At 51.1% G+C, this 20,861-nt stretch overlaps 2 protein-coding genes across 5 annotated transcripts in view; both read left to right on the top strand.

The window, feature by feature from the left end:
* AGBL4 (ATP/GTP binding protein like 4) overlaps nt 1-20,861 on the top strand; it is a 799,994-nt gene that overhangs the window by 627,635 nt on the left and 151,498 nt on the right. The window lies entirely within an intron of this gene.
* BEND5 (BEN domain containing 5) overlaps nt 16,170-20,861 on the top strand; it is a 43,586-nt gene continuing 38,894 nt past the window's right edge. Inside the window, exon 1 of one of the 3 annotated variants that reach the window (XM_036757920.1) lies at nt 16,170-16,573. In XM_036757920.1, coding sequence (XP_036613815.1) covers nt 16,345-16,573 — 229 coding nt within the window. In that variant the 5' untranslated portion in view covers nt 16,170-16,344. The remainder of the gene's footprint in view (nt 16,574-20,861) is intronic. The other 2 variants (XM_036757922.1, XM_036757921.1) reach the window with 2 other exon arrangements.

Consider the following 20,861-nt stretch of genomic DNA (forward strand, 5'->3'; position numbering starts at 1 on the left):
TTAGAGCCATCTCCATTCCAAGTATTCACGTGGACCGTTCGTGCCCAACCTGTGGTCGAGCCTTCTGAGCTCGGATTGGTCCGAACATCCGCAATCAGACGCACCGAACCTTGACCCCAACATACTGTTGTCATTTGGGTCCTCTTCAAGAATAAAAGACAACAACCAACCAACCATTGATCCTGTATATGTTTATTTGTACATAGTTCTTTGCATGTTGTCTATCCCACAGAGCAGATGTGGAGAGGGTCCTGTAGGGGCCACTCTACAAAGTAGAGGACCAAGGTGTCCTCCAATTCAACTCCTACCATAAGGCACCCAGTATCAGCATCTTCATGATGAAGAGGCCTCAGGGGCACCTCATCTAAGCCAGCCCCACCTGATGCATCAAGCTTCCCTTTAATGTTCCTGATGATATGAAAAAATGTTCTAAATTGCTACAGATTAGAGAAATGAGAATTAAAACAACTCTGAGATACCGCCTCCCACTTATCAGACTGCATAACATGACAGAAAAGGAAATGACAAATGCTAGAGGGGGAATAGGGACACTAATGCATTGTTGGTGGAGTTGTAAACTAGCCCAGCCTTTCTGGAAAACAATTTGGAACTATGCCCAAAGGGCTATAAAACTGTCTATACCCTTTGACCCAGAAATACTGTTAGGAGGTCTGTATCCCAAAGAGATCAAAGAAAAGTGAAAAAGACCTATATGAACAAAAATATTTATAGTGGCTCTTTTTGTGGTCACAAAGAATTAGAAATTGAGGGGATGCACATTAACCTGGGAATGGCTGAACAAGTCGGGGTCTGTGATTGTGATGGAATACTATCGTGCTAGAGGAAATGATGAGGGGATGGTTTTATAAAACAGACAAACAAACAAACCTGGGAAGACTTACATGAACAGATGCAGAATGAAGTGGTCCTGATCAGAACCAAGAGAACAGTATACACAGTAACAGCAATATTGTAAGAATGATCAACTGTGAAAGACTTGACTGTTCTGATCAAGATAGGGATCCAAAGTAATTCCAAAGGACCCAAGATGAAAAATGCTCTCCACCTCCAGAGAGAGAACCGATGAACTCTGAATGCAGATCGAAGCATGCTTTTTTAAAACTTTCTTTATTTTTATTGTTTTGTTTTGTTTGGGTTTTCTTTTGCAACATGGCTAATATGGAAGCATATTTGGCTTGACCTCACATTAATAATCTAAATCAAAAATGCCTGCCTTATCAGGGAGGGGAGAGGGGTAGAAGGGAGGGAAAAAATTTAGAACTCAAAATTTAAAAAAAATAATGGTTAAAAATTATTTTACTTGTAATTGGGAAATATTTAATGAAATAAATAAAAGTAATTTTAAAAATATTCCTAATGATAGTAAATCGTCACCAAACTTCCACTTGGAGACTTCCAGTGTTGGGGAACTCACTCCCTTACAGAGCAGCCCATTCCATTTACACATAGCTCTCATCATTAGGCAGGGCTTTTTCCCCTCCTGTCATCAAGCATAAATCTGTCTGTCTTCCCCTCTGATCCCATTGTTCCTAATTCTGGCAAGGCAGAAAGCATTGAATCCTTCCTTGTGATAGTCCTTCATAGATTTTCCACCACCACCACCTTGATAGTTTGCATTGTGAGCCTGCTGTCTGACCTGAGCCCCCTGTCAGGGTAGAGGATAAGGGGAGGGAGGGGCAGCATTGGCTGGAAAACAGGCCCCAATATCTGGGTCCTGGCCCCAGCCCTGCTCCCTCATCTTACCATGTGACCTTAGGCACATCACTTTCCTGTGTCTTTGGCCAGGTGATCTTAAAGGGACTCCCCAGCTCTGCTAGTCACTGTCCTAAGCTTTCGGCCAGCTCCCCTGGCCACTGTTCTCAGAGCGATTTCTAGTTCTGACATTTTGCAGGAAATACATGTTTGGTGGCTCTACTTTCAATGACTGCCCAGAATTCATGCTTCAGGATAGAGTTCCTCCCCACCAAGGGAAGAGCTTTCCCTCCCTTTTGGCCCAGGGTGGGGGGACATTGTATGGGGCTCACTCCTGGGTTCCATTCTGCTCTTCCAGTCACAGAGCTTGGGGGGTGGGGGGTGAGGCTCTGGAAGCTCCCATTTGTTTGCCTTCCTTGGGGACTCTGGATCAGAAGGAGGAGAAGTTGAACATTCACCTATAGAGGCCATGAGGACCCCTGCATCTGGCTCCTGGAACTGGGAGGATTCTAACGGCTTTTTGAGTCTGAAGAGGAACCCAGAACTTGGCTTTCATTTGCTCCAAACAGCAGCAATTTGGGATCAAGTGTCAGGAGGCTTGGAGTCTGAGCTTCACGGCCTCCTACCTGGGTGATTCTGGGCAAGCCACTCAGCTTCCCAAATTCCCCTCTGTAAGATGACAAGAATAATTTAATGCCTCACAGGTAGACCAGTTAACATAGACGATCAGAGCTGGGAGGGGCCTGAGAACAGGGGATGGCAGGGCTGGGAGGGGCCTGAGAACAGGGGATGGCAGAGCTGGGAGGGGCCTGAGAACAGGGGATGGCAGGGCTGGGAGGGGCCTGAGAACAGGGGATGGCAGGGCTGGGAGGGGCCTGAGAACAGGGGATGGCAGAGCTGGGAGGGGCCTGAGAACAGGGGATGTGAGAGCTGGGAGGGGCCTAAGAACCAGGGATGGCAGGGCTGGGAAGGGCCTGAGAACAGGGCATGGCAGAGCTGGGAGGGGCCTGAGAACAGGGGATGTCAGGGCTGGGAGGGGCCTGAGAACAGGGGATGTCAGGGCTGGGAGGGGCTTGAGAACAGGGGATGTCAGGGCTGGGAGGGGCCTGAGAACAGGGGATGTCAGAGCTGGGAAGGGCCTGAGAACAGGGGATGGCGGGGCTGGGAGGGGCCTGAGAACAGGGGATGTCAGAGCTGGGAGGGGCCTGAGAACAGGGGATGTGAGAGCTGGGAGGGGCCTGAGAACAGGCGATGGCAGAGCTGGGAGGGGCCTGAGAACAGGGGATGTAAGAGCTGGGAGGGGCCTAAGAACCAGGGATGGCAGGGCTGGGAAGGGCCTGAGAACAGGGCATGGCAGAGCTGCGAGGGGCCTGAGAACAGGGGATGTGAGAGCTGGGAGGAGGGGCCTGAGAACAGGGGATGGCAGGGCTAGGAGGGGCCTGAGAACAGGGGATGTCAGGGCTGGGAGGGGCTTGAGAACAGGGGATGGCAGGGCTGGGAGGGGCCTGAGAACAGGGGATGTCAGAGCTGGGAAGGGCTTGAGAACAGGGGATGGCAGGACTGGGAGGGGCCTGAGAACAGGGGATGGCAGGGCTGGGAGGGGCCTGAGAACTGGGGATGGCAGGGCTGGGAGGGGCCTGAGAACAGGGGATGTCAGAGCTGGGAGGGGCCTGAGAACAGGGGATGTGAGAGCTGGGAGGGGCCTGAGAACAGGCGATGGCAGAGCTGGGAGGGGCCTGAGAACAGGGGATGTAAGAGCTGGGAGGGGCCTAAGAACCAGGGATGGCAGGGCTGGGAAGGGCCTGAGAACAGGGCATGGCAGAGCTGCGAGGGGCCTGAGAACAGGGGATGTGAGAGCTGGGAGGGGCCTGAGAACAGGGGATGTCAGAGCTGGGAAGGGCTTGAGAACAGGGGATGGCAGGACTGGGAGGGGCCTGAGAACAGGGGATGGCAGGGCTGGGAGGGGCCTGAGAACAGGGGATGGCAGGGCTGGGAGGGGCCTGAGAACAGGGGATGTGAGAGCTGGGAGGTGCCTGAGAACAGGGGATGTGAGAGCTGGGAGGGGCCTGAGAACCAGGGATGGCGGGGCTGGGAGGGGCCTGAGAACAGGGGATGGCAGGGCTAGGAGGGGCCTGAGAACAGGGGATGGCAGGGCTGGGAGGGACTTGAGAACAGGGGATGGCAGGGCTGGGAGGGGCCTGAGAACAGGGGATGGCAGGGCTGGGAGGGGCCTGAGAACAGGGGATGTGAGAGCTGGGAGGGGCCTGAGAACCAGGGATGGCGGGGCTGGGAGGGGCCTGAGAACAGGGGATGGCAGGGCTAGGGGGGGCCTGAGAACAGGGGATGGCAGGGCTGGGAGGGACTTGAGAACAGGGGATGGCAGGGCTGGGAGGGGCCTGAGAACAGGGGATGGCAGGGCTGGGAGGGGCCTGAGAACAGGGGATGTGAGAGCTGGGAGGGGCCTGAGAACCAGGGATGGCGGGGCTGGGAGGGGCCTGAGAACAGGGGATGGCAGGGCTAGGAGGGGCCTGAGAACAGGGGATGGCAGGGCTGGGAGGGACTTGAGAACAGGGGATGGCAGGGCTGGGAGGGGCCTGAGAACAGGGGATGGCAGGGCTGGGAGGGGCCTGAGAACAGGGGATGGCAGGGCTGGGAGGGGGCTGAGAACAGGGGATGGCAGGGCTGGGAGGGGGCTGAGAACAGGGGATGTCAGAGCTAGAAGGGGCTTGAGAACAGGGGATGTCATAGCTGGGAGGGACCTTAGAACAAGCAATTTCAGAGCTGAGAAGGCCTGAGAACAGGGAATGTAAAAGAGCTAGAAGGAACTTCAGAATATAGAACATGGAATGTTAGATCTGGGAGGAACCCCAGAAAATAGAATATGGAATATCAGAGCTATGAGAGATCTCAAAGCATAGAACAAAGAATGTCATGGGTGGGAGGGACCTTAGACAGCATCCAGTCCAGTCTCTTTATTACATAAGTAGGAAAACAGAGGCCTGGCAAGTGCAGATGACTTGGCCAAGGCCAACTGGCCAGTCAGTGACAGGATCAGGACTGGTGCCCATGTCTTCTGCTAGTCTGGATCTCTCACTCAGATTCCCCTTTCAAGGCCATTCTCAAGGCAGGAGCTCCTCAAGCTGACCTTTCTCCTGCTATAGCAGAAACTGGGCCACAGGGCTTTGTGAAGTTGGACAGCCATCCTTTTCTGGACAATCAGCTCCTCTCCAGTCTGTCTGAGCCAAAAAAAGAAGACACGGAGAGCCAAGCAGAGCTAAACAAAAAAGAGGCAAAATCCTGAAAAAATGTGGTCAATCATTAGCTGAGAGGTTTAAAGGCTCTGCTCCAGTGCCGCTGAACATGTCCAGAGCCCAGGTCTCCTTAAAATAGTTTTGCAAAGTACATGGAGAATTCCACACGATAATAGCAAACAGGACTGATGCTGCTTCTATCCAGGGCTCTTGGCGCAGGCCCCTGCAGCCAGCTCCCCCAAAGAGCCTCTGCTTTTAACCCCAGTTAGTTGTGTATGACCCAGCAGAAAGATCCCAGGGCAACTCTGGGGCAGGAGGCACAAACGGTGGGCATGCCAGCTCGACCCCTGTCTGTCTGTCTGTCTACCTATCACAGTGCCAGAACTTTCAGCCATTTTAATTCATTCTTAGCTTTAAAAATCCATGATTATCTCATTGGAGCCTTACCATAGCTTTGTGAGGGGTTTAAATCATCCTCATTTTATTGATGAAGAAGTCAAGATTAAGGATAGCTCAGTTTGACTAACAAAGCTGAGAGCTGTCAGAAGTGGGATTCAAACGTGGCCTTTCTGTCTCCAAGTCCTGCCCACTGTACCACACTCTGTCCCTCTCATCCATTGGAAATGTGAATAAGGAAAATTTGTGTTTCTGTAGGACTTTAGATCTTATGCAGCACTGCCCTCACTTCAGCTCTTCAGAGGTCATTAGAAAGAACACATACAGACACAGAAACAGACACAGACACAGACACACACACATACCCCTCTCCTGAAAAGGACTTGAGGTACCTGAAGCCTTAGATTAAAAGGTTCCGTACTGAGGCCTCCAGATTCCTTTTTTTTCTTTAACACCCGCTGTACTCTGCTGAGATTATTGTAAAGGGTCCATGACAGAGGGTCTGGTAATCTTGGACTAGCAGGGCCCCCCAACTCTTTTAAATTTTGATTGTTGTCTTTCGTTTTTCCATCCCCATAACCCCAAATTCCAAATGTCCCCTTCCCTGTGCCTTCCCCACGGAGCCCTCTCTTGTCACAAAGTGTAAATAAAGAAAAGGGGAGGAAGGCTGTTTAGCACAAGTAACCAACGTCAGCCAAGTCTGACAGTCCGTGAAATCTTCCAAAGCCGCATCCTTTGCCTCTCCTCCTCCCCCCCCCCCACCTCTGCAAGGAAGGGAAGGAGACGCATTTTCTCATCTCTTCTTTGCAGCCAAGCTTTCCCCAGATTGTTTTAAAAAGACTTGGCTTGGACGCCAAGTGCATTTGGCAGAGGAGCAAGGAGAGTGAGGAGGCAGGGGGAGAGTTTGATCAGTTGAAAAGAGGAGCTGAAGCCTTGGTCATTGTCAAAGGGCCTTCCTCCTAAGGGAAGACAGTATGGAGGAAGAGGTGGCCTTGGAGCCATGAGGATCTGGGTTCAAGTTCTGACTCCCATTGGTGGTGTTGCCCTGGGCAAATCACCTAACCCTTCTGGGCCCCAGGCAGAGCGTAAGACAGCCCTCTGAGACTGTTAGCTACAGAGTAAGTGCCAAACTTTCATGGTACAGGGCATTTCTCACTGGGAACCCATGAAATCCCAGGTCTGGTCCCCAGACAGTCTGTCAACAAGCATTTATTAAGCACTAAATGTGTGCCAGGCACTGTACCAAGTGCTAGGGATACAAGGAGAAACCAAAAATGGTTCCTGCACCTCGGAGAGCTCACAGCCTAATGGGGGTCACAGCATGCAAATAACTGTGGACACAGGATATAGATAGTGGAGGGAAGAGGTGATCTGGGAGGGAAGATGGCCAGCAGCTGTGGGGAGGAGGGACCATGAAAGGCCTCACACAAGCTGGGGGGACCATGAAGGGGCCTCACACAGGAGGGGGAGATTTCCTCCCAACAGCTGTTTGAAGTAGGTGAGTCCTGTTATCTCTGAGCCTCAGATAAGGTAAGGGGGCTTTCCACACCTGAAAACTCTCAGTTTTGTGTATGATCAATAGAGGGTTGGGAGCATGGCCCAAGTCACATGTGTGGCAGAGCCAGCAATCATATTTAGAGGGATCCTCAGGCCATTAGTACAAGCCTTTCATTTGACAGATGAGGAAACCAGAGTCACACAGGTAGGATTTGAACCCAAATCCTCTGACTCCAGGACCTCCCTCCTCCCCCACCTCTGCAAGGAAGGGAATGGGACCTCTTTTTTCATCTCTTCTTTGATTTTTCTATGGTAGCACATGCCCCCCAAATGATCTCCTGTCTTCCAACTCCAAAGCTAGTCTTTGGTTCCCCCAGCTGACCAGGGGGCACTGCCCATAGAACCCTCGAAGCCAGTCTGAGGATATCCTTGTTCTATGCTGATGTGTGCTAATGGCACGACCTCAGCAAATCACTTCACCTCAATAACAATGGTCTACAGGCATTTATTAGGCTCTTACTGTGTGCTGGGCACCACGCTGAGCACTGGAGACACAAAGAGAAACCAAACAGTCCCAGTGGGAGAGACCTCACATCTATCAGTGGACACACACAAAATGCATCGAGGAGATGGCAGGAGGCTTAGCAGGGAAGGCAGGAGCAGCTGCGGGAACAGGAGAGGCCTGTCTCTTCTGTAAACTGAGGCAGCTGGACCAGCACAGTGCCTGGTGCTCTGCAGGTGCTTAATAAATCTTTATCAGAATCAAAGAGCTCCAAGGCTCCTCACAGATGTAGGTTTAGGGTCCTATGGCCTCTCTCCAAGCTAGTCTCTAATCTATAACTTGGAGCTAATAACCCCCAATAATGCCTTAAGGGGACTATGGTAAGGAAAGTGCTTGGACAGTCTTAAGGAAACAGCGCCTGGGGTCAGCCCCTGGGGTGCCACTTCCTACAGTATACCTTTCTCCATCCCCCTCATTTTGAGGCCCTGTGCTAAGGCCTAAGACACAAAGAAAAGCCAGAACCTGGTCCCTACCCTCAAGGGGTGTGAGCATTTTAAAGGCAGAGACAAACATGTAAATAACCATGTACATACAGGATGGATGTTTGTACAGGATAAATTGAGGGTAGTCTCAGAAGGGAGGCCCAGGGCTGGGGGTGGGGAAGAAGGACCAGGAAAGGCCAGAGAAGCTAAGGGGTGAGGTGAGGTGAGGAGTGAGAACATTCCAGGCCCAGGGACAGCTCATGCAAAAGGAGATGGAGAGACAGAAGGGTAGAATGGCCAGGAGGCTGAACCATGGAGGTCACGGAGGGGAAAGATAGAAAGAGTCCCAACAGAGGAGTCTCTTTTCTGTCCTGGAAATAATAGGGAACCACTGTAGTGGGCAGGGGTGACACGGTCAGGGCAAGATCCCTTTGACTGCTCAGTGGAGAAGGGACTGGCGAGGGAAAAGAATTGAAGAAGGGTGATAGGTTAAAGGCCTGTTGGAAGAGTTCTGTTTAGAGGTGCTGTGGGTCTGGCTTGTGAAGAGTTCTGTTAGAGGTGCTACAGGTCTGTAGTGGAGTGTTGGCTGTGTGAGGAGAGATTAGGGAAGTACACAGAGATCCAGCTGAGGTAGGAGGACTCAGATCTGACCACGGACTGGTTGTGTGAGGTGAGTGAGAGTGAAGATGTCGGAAGTCTGGGAGAATGGCAGAGTCCTCCAGGATTCTGAAATGGGGAGAATTTAGGGGGAAAGATGAGTTCTAAGAGCTATTCTCTTATTGATAAATGGTCAAAAGATATGAAGAGGCAATTTTCAAAGGAAGAAATATAAGCTTTCACAAGCCAGATGATAAAATACTTGCAGATTACTAATATAGCCTGAGCTCTGAGGGGCTCATCCCCACTCACACACCCACTGATCAAACAGATCTTCATAGTTTGGCTCCTAAACTGCTTCAGTGCTCTAGAGGGTAATGCTGAGGGATTGGGGGGGCGTCTTCTATTGATGTGGTTTGTGAGCCTCCATCCCTGTGTCTCCCCCGAGGATTTTCAGTTGAAAATCAATTGAATTAAGAAGCTTTAAGTAGCTGGGGCCATTGACTAACATGGTACAGTAAGGACAATGGGAACAAAACCTTTCTCCCACCATCTGAGATACTTTCTCCCATCAGCACATACAGAGTCCAAGGGAAAATGGACTAGGGCTTAGAAAGCACAGCTTGTGGTTCCTGGAAGTCCTTTCCTCCCCTTCCTGAGGTGCTTAAGAAGTTCTCCTTGGAATAGGGGCCATTGCTCTGCTTGGTTCCTTGTGGACCCATAAATCTACACTCAGTCTGTCTTTGGCTTCAGTTGCTGCTGGCACCGGGAAGTAGGGCACCAGTGGGAAGATGGCTAAGTTCAAAATGCTCTGGATTCTTTGAAGCTTGAAGGGTCATTGTCTAGAGAAAATGGGCAGGAAGAGGAAGGGGGAAGAGACCTAGGTCAAGACGACTCTTTCTCCCTCCCCACTCCCCAAAATGATTCTCCCCCAAGGTTGATGCTGGAATTCCACACTTATTCCAACCTCTCAAATACTCAGGTTCTCAACTTGCTTGATATTTTGTGAACAACTCCTAGAGTAGGACTAAGTTTTCTCAGCCCATCTAAACATGGTTCTTGTGCATTGGCACTCTGTTCCAAGGTCCTTTTTGCCCTCAGTTTAAAGCCTGTGATTGATTGTTTTCACCTGGTTAAGGTCTCAAGGCATCTTATCACCTATTTGAAGTGGAGTGGGATGACTTGGTTTATTTATTCAACTAGCATTCTACCATTAAACTAAAAATGAGAGAAATGTGATTTAAGTCAATTCTACCAAAGATGGCAAAAAGAAAAAAAAAGGAAAATGACAAATGTTGGAGGGGCTGTGGGAAAACAAGCATATTAATGCACCATTGGTAGTGAATTGGTCATGGCGTTATGAAAGGCAGTTTGGAATTATGATCCCAAAGTTGATAAATTGTGTATAAGTATACCCTTTGACCCACTGATATCATTACTTGGCCAATACCTCCAAGGAGATTAAAGAAAAGAGGAAAATAACCCACACATGCAAAAATATTTGTAGTTTCTATCTTTGTTATAGCCAAGAATTAGAAAGTATGGGGACATTCATCAATTGGGAAATGGCTCAACTAATTGTGGTATAGGAATGTAATAGAATATTCTCGTGTTGATCATAAATGATAAAGGGGATAGTTTTACAAAAATATGAGAAGATTTGTATGAACTGATGCAGAGTGGAGTGATAAGCACTAGGAAAACAACGTATATGACAACATTATAAAGACAAATAACTTTGAAAGACTTAAGAACTCTAATCAATGCAGTGGCCAACTATAAATCCAGAGGCCCAGTGATTAAGCATTCTGCCCTCCTCCTGAAAGAGAAGTGACTGACATAAGATACACAATGAGACATACATTTTAAGAGTTGGCCCACGTGGGAATGTTTTTTTTGATTATGCTTATTTGTTCCAAGAGTTTTCCTTGCCTGCTTTTTTAATTGGGGGAGAGTGTAGGGAGAGAAAATAAATACTTGCTAATTAAAAAATTAAAGTTAAAAAATTTTAAAGATGGTGTTCTGTTTTGGATGTGTTGAGTTTGAGATGCCTAAGCACATGGAAGGTAACTGATGATATGGAATGGGACCCATTCCACATGGGCCCTACCCAAGGGAGGTCAGAAGAGAGACCAGAGGTGGATCTAGAGATCTGGGAGCTATCTTCAGAAAGAGGATAGTTGAAGCAACGGGAGCAGATGAGATCACCAAGTGAGATATTAGAGAGAGAAAAGGGAAGAAGATCCAGGATAGCCCCATGGAAAGATACCCACAGTTAGTGAGCATGGTCAGAATGAAGACCTAACAAAGGAGTATGAGGGGAGGTCAAACAGGTAGGAATAAAACCAAGAGAGAGCAGTGTTGTTTAAAAATAAAACTTAGAGAGCTCATTTCTAAGCTATGTAGAGAACTGATTGAAATTTATATATAAATATATGAAAATGAAAACCATTCCCCATTGATAAAGGGTAAAAGGATATGAATGGACAATTTTCAGAGTAAGAAATTTAAATCATTAATAGCCATATAAAAATACTCTAAATTACTAATAATTAGAAGGATGCAATTTGAAACAACTCTGAGATTCCAACTCACACACTTTGACAAAGTTGACAAAAAACCAAAAATAACAAATGCTGAGGGGCTATGGGCAAAACAGGTACATTGATTACCTGTTGGTAGAACTGTGCACTCCTCCAGTCATTCTGGGAGGTATTTAGAATGAGGCCACAACAGCTATTAAACTGTGCATACCTTTTTTGACCCAATAATACCTAAGTCTATGCTCCAAACAGAATATACAAAGATATTTATAGTAGCTTTTTCATGGTGGCCCAGAATTGGGAAGTGAGTGGGTACTCACCAATGGATGAATGACTGAACAAGTTGTGTTATATGATCATGTTTGAATACTGTTGTGCTTTAAGGACTGATGAAGGGGATGGCTTCAGAGAAGCCTGGGAAGACTTGTATGAACCAATGCAAAGTGAAGTGAGCAGAGCTAAGAGAAAAATTTATATATAATAACAACAATATTGTAAAGACAAACAACTCTGAAAGACATAGGAACTCTAATCAACCCAATGACCAACTACAATTCCAGAAAACTCATGATGAAACATGCTACCCACCTCTTGATAGTAAGGTGATGTACCCAGAATGCACACTGAAATATTTTATTTTGTACATGGCACATGCAGGGATTTGTTTTTCTTGACTATCCGTGTTCATAACAGGTTTTGTTTTTAGTGATTTCTCATGGGGGAATGTGAGGAGAAAAAATAGATCTTTGAAATTAAAAGAAACAGAATAGAAGGGAAGGAGGTAAATGGTGGGGACAACTCAGGGCTGGTTTTTGGCTTTGTGTTACCTATGAAAAAATAGGAAAAGGGAATGGAGGATAGTTTAGTGTAGAACTAGTTCACCAAGGAGCTGAGATAGAGAAGGGATGAGGATGTACCCTTTGAAGGAGTGGTGGCCTGGGAGACAACTGAAAGGGGGAAGGCTTGGAGGTGATAGGGAGAATGAAGAGCGGGGTTAGGGGTCATAAGGCCGCAGGGAAAATAGAATGAAAAAAGATTATGATCGGATGATGGAATTTCAGAGTTTATGAGCATGGGAATGGTCCACTTGTCGATGACATCGAGTTCAAAGGTACAATCACTCTGTAAGCAGCTGAGGTGGGCTGGAGAAGTAATTCAGGAGGATTGAGTAAGTTGAAGAAATGAGAGGGGGGTAGGTTTCTGAGGGAGCATCCATCTATATACTGCAGTACCTTAAAAGGGGAGGCACAGAACTCATTGAGAAAAGAGGAAGAATGACCTGGAGTGTCTGGAGATAATGGCCACCTGGATCTGGGTTGAGGGATAAACTTGAACAACATGAACCTTAAAGAAGGAGAGGTTGTTGAGTGATGGTGGTAGAGGAAGAGTCTGAAGTAGCATTGGGGAACAAACGATAGTCAAACTCTTCCATTGTGACCAGTGATTTGAAGGTATGAAAGAAAGTGCCACCAGTTCTGGAAAGGGTGCTGAGGGGAGTGTTTTCATTGGGAGAACCCTCTAGCAGAAGGAATGAGAAAGGAAAAGGTTTAGGATGAAAGCATGTTTGTTACCTATGGAGTAGGCATTCCAGAGAGCACCATGGAAGGGACATGTGGATCTGGAGTGATATCAGTGGGGGGAGAGAAGAGAAAAGTTAAGATAGGTGGAGTAAGAGCAGATAAACATGGGAGATTGGGTTTGTATATCAGCAGTTGGAGGGGGAGGTTCTGAATCACTAGCATGAGGTTGGGAAGACAATGCTGACCATTTAGGGATGAGTCTATGTCAGTACTTAGACTTACTTTATAGAAATGGTCTCCAAACTTTTGTGATGATATACTCCCATTAGTAAAAATATTTGAGGATATACCCCCACTATATGTATATTTAGTTATTTATAATTTTGACAAAGTAAATCTACTAATAATGATGTACATTATAAAATGTACACAAAAGAGATGATGAAACAAGGCAGAAATATTTGATTGTAGAGTCAATAGGGAGTCCTTGGAGCTTGAGTCGGATGGTGACATGGTCAGACCTGTACTTCACAGAAATCACTTTGGCAGCTTTGAGGAGAATGGATCAGATTTGAGTGAGACTGAGGCAAGGAGATTCCACACAGGAGGGGATTAGAATCATCAGGGCAAGGGGGCTAAAATTAGGGTTATGTCAGAGAGTAGAGAAAAGGGACAGAAGAGAAGGAAGTGGAGATTGAAAGGACAGGATTTGGAAACTAACTGGATATGTGGCATGAGGGAAAGGCAAGAACTGAGGTTGTGGTCCTGAGTGAGAGAAGAATGATGGTACCCCAAAAAGTAAAAGAAGTTTGGAAGAGCCCTGAGTTTGGGGAGAAAGATAATTACTTGCATCTGTGATGCAAACTGGAAAAATGAAGAAGGGGATGGGGAGTCTTCCTCACTGGACTTTGCCCCAGTAATTGAGAGGTACTTGTCAGGGGTACAAGGTAACCTTGTGATAAGGATGTGGGAATGCAGGAGAGGGGATGGAAAATGTTACCTGCACAGCTTCTGTGGGTGCCTGAGTCTTGGATAATCTTGAGGGGACAACCCCCAGAGGAGGCCAGGGAGGCCAGCTGGATGTGGTATGGAAATGATGGACTATAACGAGGTCAGGGGGTACAGTTGTGTTGGAGAAAAGCTCACAGTTATTGGGGAGGGGAGGATCCATCTCCCCCTCCACATCCCCTTCTATCCATCCCACACTCCTTGAGAGCCAGGCCATTGCCCCTTGGTGGCAGGGGGGCTCTGCCTTGAAGACTTCAGTTTTACAGGATGCCCTTGCAGTTAGCTGTGTGTGCAAATTCCGACTGTGCTAGACTTGAAATGTTCTGAAGGCTGCTCTGAAGGCCCTGGCAGCCCTCCCTCTTTCCTCCAGCAGCTCAGGAGCTGTCCAGCTGCCATCCCTAGGTCTGGCCTAAGGGTGGGCACATCTCCCTTTCTGAGAGCTCTTCCTTGATCCCTCTAGCTTAGGAACACAACCTGCTTCTCTCATCATTTTAGAGTGTCAAAGACCATGGTGTCATGACTCATAGACATTTAGTACCACTGAGGCAACAATAGTGTTACAAAGATGCATTTTTGTGGCAGGGAGTAGCTTGGGGTGGTTAGAGCAGAGGCAGCTCAGCCAGCCCTCTGCCTTCTGTTCACATCTGGCCCAGCACAGTCCCTGCCTGGAGCACCTACCCTAGATGCCTGCCCTGCCCGGCCAGCTCCCTGGGCCAGGTGACCACCGTGGCAAGCCTGGGTGCTTCGTCTGCTTCCTTATCCCAGTGGGCATGACTGGCTGAATCCCTTTGGCTCAGCAGTGACCATTAGTGAGAACATTTAGGGTTTGCTGAGGACACCTCTGGACAGTGTCCCTGAGACATCAGTCATGGCTTGTTCACACCAACAGAGGTGACTTGCACTGGAGTTCTCCTGGGATGACATGTTCCCAAGCCAAGTGGAAGTGGTTTGGAGGCTTTGCTCCAACTCTGGTTTTATGTCCCCAGTGGTCCTCTTTGTTAATGTAGGTAACAGAGAGCTTCATTTACAGTTAGGAAGCAGGGATGTGGAAGGAGCCCAGGCCTGAGGGTCCCAAGGAGGACTGGCAGCCCTGAATCCTCATTCTGCCAGGATGCCCAACCTCAGTTTGTTCGTCTGGAAAATGGAGGATTTGGCCCAGATGGTCCCTTTCTGCCCTAGTACTTTGTCTTTGACAAATCAATCAGGCATATTTCTTTTTCCAATGAACAATTTAGAACTTTGGGAAGGTCAGGTGTTGGGGTGAGGTGCATTGGTGGCCCTGCTTGGGGAGGCACTCCTGGCTGCTACGGAGCCGAGATCAGCAGATCAGAGCCAGGGCAGAGTCTTCCTCAGAGCCCTCTTCCCTCCGGCAGAGGCCAGGTGTATTTTCCATGGACTTCGAGGTTTTCTTCACCCCTCCCCCAAGACCTGCCGCCTGTAGTGTCACAGAATGTCAGAGCTGGGAGGGGTCTTGGAGACCCATCAGGACTATACTGTTACTTAACCGGTGAGCGAAGAAGGACCAGCACCAGGAAAAGAGACTTGGTCAAGGGTCTCGGTGACTTAGCACGGCGGGGTTTGTCCTCAAACCCAAACCAGGGCCTCTTGCTCTTGCCAGTTTCCCACAGACTCGAGTCTGCTACTTTGTATCATAAGAGTGAAAACAGTTTGGAGGAGGGCGGGAAGGGAGGAGGAAGAGAAGAGGAAGAGGCTACAGCTTGACCCATGCTGAGCCCCCGTGGAAGCCACCCTTGAACTTGACAGGCCCACCTGCCCTGAGCCTCCAGCCGGCCCAAGTGGCCCACAAGACCCTCTTCTTCCCCAACCCGGAGTGGAGACGGGGCGAGGGCAGCAGGCGCGGAGTCTGGGGTCACGCTCCGGGAGTCCGGGCAGAACTGGGGACACAGGGCCGGAGCCGTGGGGCACCTCTGTCAGGAGGAGACGGAGAGACAGAGATCTGGAGGGAGAAGGACAGAGACAGGGAGAGGAGGAGGGAGGAGGAGAGCGGGAGGTGGGGTGGAAGCGCTGGATATGGTGAAGATGAGAAGTTTGGAGGGGGAAAGCCGGAGTCAGGCAGAAGCTTCGGGCGAAGGGCCAGGGAAAGATTTGGAGAGAGAACTAAGGAGCCCAGGCGGGCTCCCCGCGGCTCGGGGCTTCCCCTCCTTGGGCCCCCACGGCTCGGCCCGCTCCCGTGGCCTTGCTGTGGGCTCCCCGGTGGGTCTCCCCACGCCGGGCAGCCTTTGCAGCGCCCCGCGTTTCCCGCTGCCAGGTGAGGTCTGGCCGCTGCGGTTCGCTTCATCGGATCCTCAGCCCGTCTCCCTCCGGGTACTCCCGCCCCCCTCCCGCCGCTCGCTCCGCGCTGCGCTCCGGCGGTGATTGCTCGGGTCTGACTTAGCCAAAGCGGCGGACGCTCCCAGAGCCGCCCCCTCTCCCTCCCTCCCCCAGGTCTGGCCGTCCCCCCTTCCCCCTCCCCCTCTCTCCCTCCTGTCTCCTGGGCGCCCAGGCGAGAGCAGCCGATGGGCAGAGCGGGGGGTTTTCGGGAACAATAAGAGCGGGGGGAGGACGGCGAGCCCCGGAGCTTCGCCCCCCCCCCCGCCCCGCGCGTGCCGCGCCCCGCCCCCGCCCCCGCCCCCAGCCAGGCCCGGCCCGGCCCGGCCCCCGCGCCTCCAGCAGCTGCTCGGGCGGGCGGGCCCCTGAGCGGAGCCGGAGCCGGAGCCGGAGCCGCGGCCGCCGGGGGGCCCCTCCCTCGGTCCGTCCGATCGTCCGTCGGTCCCGCCTTGGGTCCGTCCCCCTCCGGCCTCAACAGCCCCAGCCGCCGCGGCTCGGACCCCGGCCATGTACGCCTTTGTGCGCTTCCTGGAGGACAACGTGTGCTACGCGCTGCCAGTGTCCTGCGTGCGCGACTTCAGCCCCCGCTCGCGCCTCGACTTTGACAACCAGAAGGTCTACGCGGTCTACCGGAGCCCCGAGCCCCCCGAGGCGGCGGCGCCCCCTGCGCCTGCGCCCGCCGGGGCCTCCTGGGGTGCGCTGCTGCCGCACAAGGCCCAAATCCTGGCGCTGGCAGGTGAGTGAGGCCCGGGGGGCCGGGGCGGGGGGCGAGGGGCGCGGATCGGGGTGGCCCCTGCCAAAGCCTAGGCCAAGGGCCGGGGGGCCTCCCGACACCTGGGCGGGGAGGAGGGGCGCAGGTCCCCCCCGGGGAGGCTGCGGGGAGACGGGCTAGGGGTCGGTTCTCACAAGCCGCGCCCCCCTCAGTCTTCTTCCCAGGCTCATTTTCTGAGGTTTATTTCTGAAAGGCCAGACCAGTTAAAACTGAGATCGGTTCCCCATTGTCATCCCTGCCCCCCTCTATCTCTCTCCCTTTCCTCTCTGTCTATTTGGTTTCACTTGTTGGAAAGGAGTTTTCAAGAGCCCAAGGTGGGGAGAGGCAGGAGAAGGTGGTTGGGGGGGGGGGGCGGGGCAGCTCTCCCCTACCTGTCCCCTTCCCTCAACACACACACACACACACACACACACACACACACACACACACCCCTCTATTGGGACCACGGTGACATTTGGTCCATCCCTTTTCTAGGACCTGCAGCCACTGCTAACAGTGAACCAGGGGAGCTTCAGGCCCCTCTCTGTTCCTCATGGGTCCACTTTAGAACTGTGTAACAGTTATCTCCACCCCCACCCCCCAGTATTTGGGTAAGCTCCTGTCTGTAGCTCCCAAGAGCCTCACAATCACACATCAGTCCTCCTCCTGTCAAGTGTACAGAGAAGGAAGGAGCTGGATGCCCTGTCTCAGATGGAGAAACTGATGCCTGGAGAGTTTCCATGGAGGCCAGCCCAAATGCTGGGGCTCTATAACAGCAAGCTCACGTTTAAGGACTCCTGTGAGGTAGGCAGAAGAGGAGGTATTATCCACATTGTGCAGATAGGGAAACTGAGGATGGGGAGTCCTGGCATCACTGTGAGACAAATGTGGTCTCCAGTTAAATGGAACTTGGAAGGTACCCTCCCTGCTCATTTTACAAGAAGGGAACTGATCTCCAGCAAAGGGAAGGGACTTGCTTAAGGTCACTTAGCTAGTAAGTGACAGTCTGGCTTTTTTAACTGAGTGCCTCCAACTCCAAACCCAGCACTCTTTCAGGTCTCCCAACCCCTAGCCCACTGTGTTCCTTGTACTATGTACCACGCTGCCTTCTAATCCCCACCCCCACCCCTGCAATTCATAAGCAAAGGGTAGGAAGAGACTGACAGGTGGTGCTTCAGAGCTGCAGAGGTATCTGGGACCAAGGCCAGGAAGCCCAGGGGTGAGGAGGCCGGGTGTCTGAGGCCAACAAGGATCACTTGGAATCAGTTTCACAAAGCTGGGAAGGATGGAGAGAGGGCTAGGTAGGCATCTGTCTGGATCCATACCTTAGCAAAGATTCCCCTTGTGGAATCCTGAGCGAGTGATCACTCAGCTCTAGGTTGAATACCATCAGTGATGGTGAACTCACCACCCCCAAGGCCTTATATCAAGCCTAAAACATCCTCCTTGTAAATCTCTGCTTCCTCCCCCACCTCCACCCCCACCAGCATCCAAGTTGCTCTTTGTCCTGCCCTCTGGGGTCTACTTTATAACCCTTCATACATTTGAAGATGTCTCCTAGCAGCCCTTTTCTCCCAACTAAAAAGTCCCAGTTCTGTGTCCTGGTCTTGATGTGCCCTTCCTATGTTAGCAATCCTGTTTTGCATCTCCTCCCCCCGCCCCCCCCATATGAACATGCTGCTCTCTCATTAGGGCCTGCCCAGGCAGTCAGCTGTGAAATGGAGTCCCTGCTTCCTTGCTTGACTTAGGAATTTTAGGACTTGGATCTGTAAGGGGCCTTAGCAGTCATCTGGATAAACCCATTTTACAGCTCAGGCAACTGAGGCCCGGAGAAGGGAAGGGACCTGCCCCAGATGACCAGCCAGTAAGCCCCTTTGGCCAGGCAGAGATGGGAAAAGGCCTGGGTGGTGATAAAGAAAGCTGGGCAGTTGGTCCCCTAAAGAGGACAAGTTTTAGGGTCAAGACAGTACGAGAAAGTGGAAAGAGATTGAGAATTGAGGACCTACCTGACTGGTTAGCAGACAGATGTTTATTCTCCATGCACAGGGTCCAGCAATCAGAGCTGAGGGCACCAGCAGCCCAGGGTACAGGGGGAGGCGAGGGAGAGACCAGTTTCAGGGAGTTGACAGTCTACCAAGGGACACCATAACTTGCCTTCCGTTTGACTTGTTGAAAAAAATTTAAAGAATGGAATGGGGAGGGTGGGGAGGAAAAAGGCAAGAGAAAGTGGTTTCTGGGGTTGGGGGAGGGGCATTCTTCTATCTGTCCCCCTCCCCCAACAGAGCTCACATAGAGGTTGTTGGGGCCCGAGGGTGTTGGTTCATCCTTCTTTTGGAACCGAAGCCCATTGTAGAGACATACGTTAGGCTGTATGAGGAGGGAGGCTGGAAGGAACATTGGAAGGCATGCGACCTCCCCAGCTTCTAGCCCAGAAGCCCCAGTAAGGGTTTCCAGTTGGATCTGCCCCAAGGTGGCAGGTCGTAAGCCTCCCTCACTACTCTAGGAAATAGTGAGTTTCCCATCCCTGGAGGTATCCAACCAGAGCCTGGATGGCCACTTTGAAGGTATGTTGTCAAAGGGTTTCCTGCCTGGGTGAGTTGGCTTGAGGTCCCTGTCACCTCTGAGATGCCTGTGCTGGCACCCCTTCCTCCTGGGGGGAGCTCCAGGTCTGCTTAAAGAGCCTTGGAGTGTCCTGCCTGCTTCTTGAGACAGGATGCTTCTTAAGAATTCCCAGCAGCCAGTCTCCAGGGTCCTCATGGCTCAGGATTTGATCAGGGGTGGCTTCTTGGAGGCGGCAGCTGAGCCTTGGGGTCTGTGGTCCTATGCTAGACAGTCTGTAAACATTTAAGCACCTACTTCGTGCCAGGCATGGTGCTAAGCACAGCATGCCCTTCCGTTCACACCCTGCTTCGTAGTGTGCTTTCAGATCTGACACGGAATGAATGATCTCATGGGGTGGGCACAACCCCATCTTACAGATGGAGAAACTGAACCCCAGAAGGAACTTAGCACAGTCACATAGGGAGTGTCCTGGAGTCCTCTGCCTCATGCTGCTGCCTCTGGCTGCCACCTCTTTCCCTCCATTGTTCTGATGGAGCCTGAGCCCTCAATGCACTGAATTGGGCCATTCTTCATTCTTGGCCTTATCATCCCCATTCTATAGATAAAGAAACTGAGGCTCACATGTGAGGCAGAGTGGAGGGAACAAGCGTTTATTAAGCACCTACTGTGTGCTACACATTGTGCTAAGTGCTTTACACATATTTCATTTGATCCCCCAACAACCCTGGGAGATAGGGGCTATTATTATCCTCCCCTGAGACAGAAGGGCAATGACCTGGCCAGGGTAACGTGACCAGGAAGGCTCTGGGACCAGTTTTGAACTCGGGTCTCCTGGACTCCAGGCCCAGCCCGCCCAGCTATCTGTGCAGCATCAGAAACCAGTGCTCATCCTACCCAGATAAATGGAGAGCTGACCATCTAGTCCAACCTTCTTATTTAACAGGTTGGGAAACTGAGGTCAAAGCAGTTCAGCAGCCTGCCCAAGTCCTAGCCAGGAAGTGATGACACCATCACCCAAAGCCAGCTCCTCTCCCTGGGAGCTGAGGGTACATTTACCTGCCTGGTGTCACAGAGCTGGCAGGGTCCCAGGCCTCTCATCAAGTACCAGAAGAGCGTAAGGGGCTTCTGCACCATACTGACCCCTGGGCAGGTGTTGGGCAGGCTGTGGGCAGGCCTCCTCCCTGGGCTGCAATCTGGGAGGAGCAGGTAGAAAAGACAGCTGGATGCACAGTAGACCTCCAGAACAAGGAGCTTTGGATCCACAGATGTAGCCTTGGGGCCCTCTTCTAGGAGGGCCAGCCTTGCCACTGGACATCCATCTGTCATGTAGGGGCCATGGAGCACACTCAGACTGAAAGCTGATGAAGGGGAAAGATCTTGGCTACTTCCTTTTTTTCCTCCTATGTCTTCAGCAAAAGAGATCAGCTGTTTCCCAAGAGTAGAAACCAAGTCAGCTGGTATTGTAGAATTGTCTAACTCCATTCTGCATTTGGGGAGGCTCCCTCCCAGGAGGGGGAGACAGATTCTCCCTGAGCCTGACTCTGGCCTGGCTCTGGACAGTCTATCCCCACCCCTGTCCCTGCTCCTGTTCTGCCTTCTGGGGCCCAGCAGAACAAGCCTAAGCCCTTTGACCACTTGAAGGACGCTAGCTGGTCACTGTACCCCAACCCCTGTTCCTCTCCAAGTCACACTTACTCTACCCTCCTTCCTT

The sequence above is a fragment of the Trichosurus vulpecula genome, chromosome 4 (genome assembly GCF_011100635.1).
Source record: "Trichosurus vulpecula isolate mTriVul1 chromosome 4, mTriVul1.pri, whole genome shotgun sequence".
NCBI classification, from domain to species: domain Eukaryota; kingdom Metazoa; phylum Chordata; class Mammalia; order Diprotodontia; family Phalangeridae; genus Trichosurus; species Trichosurus vulpecula.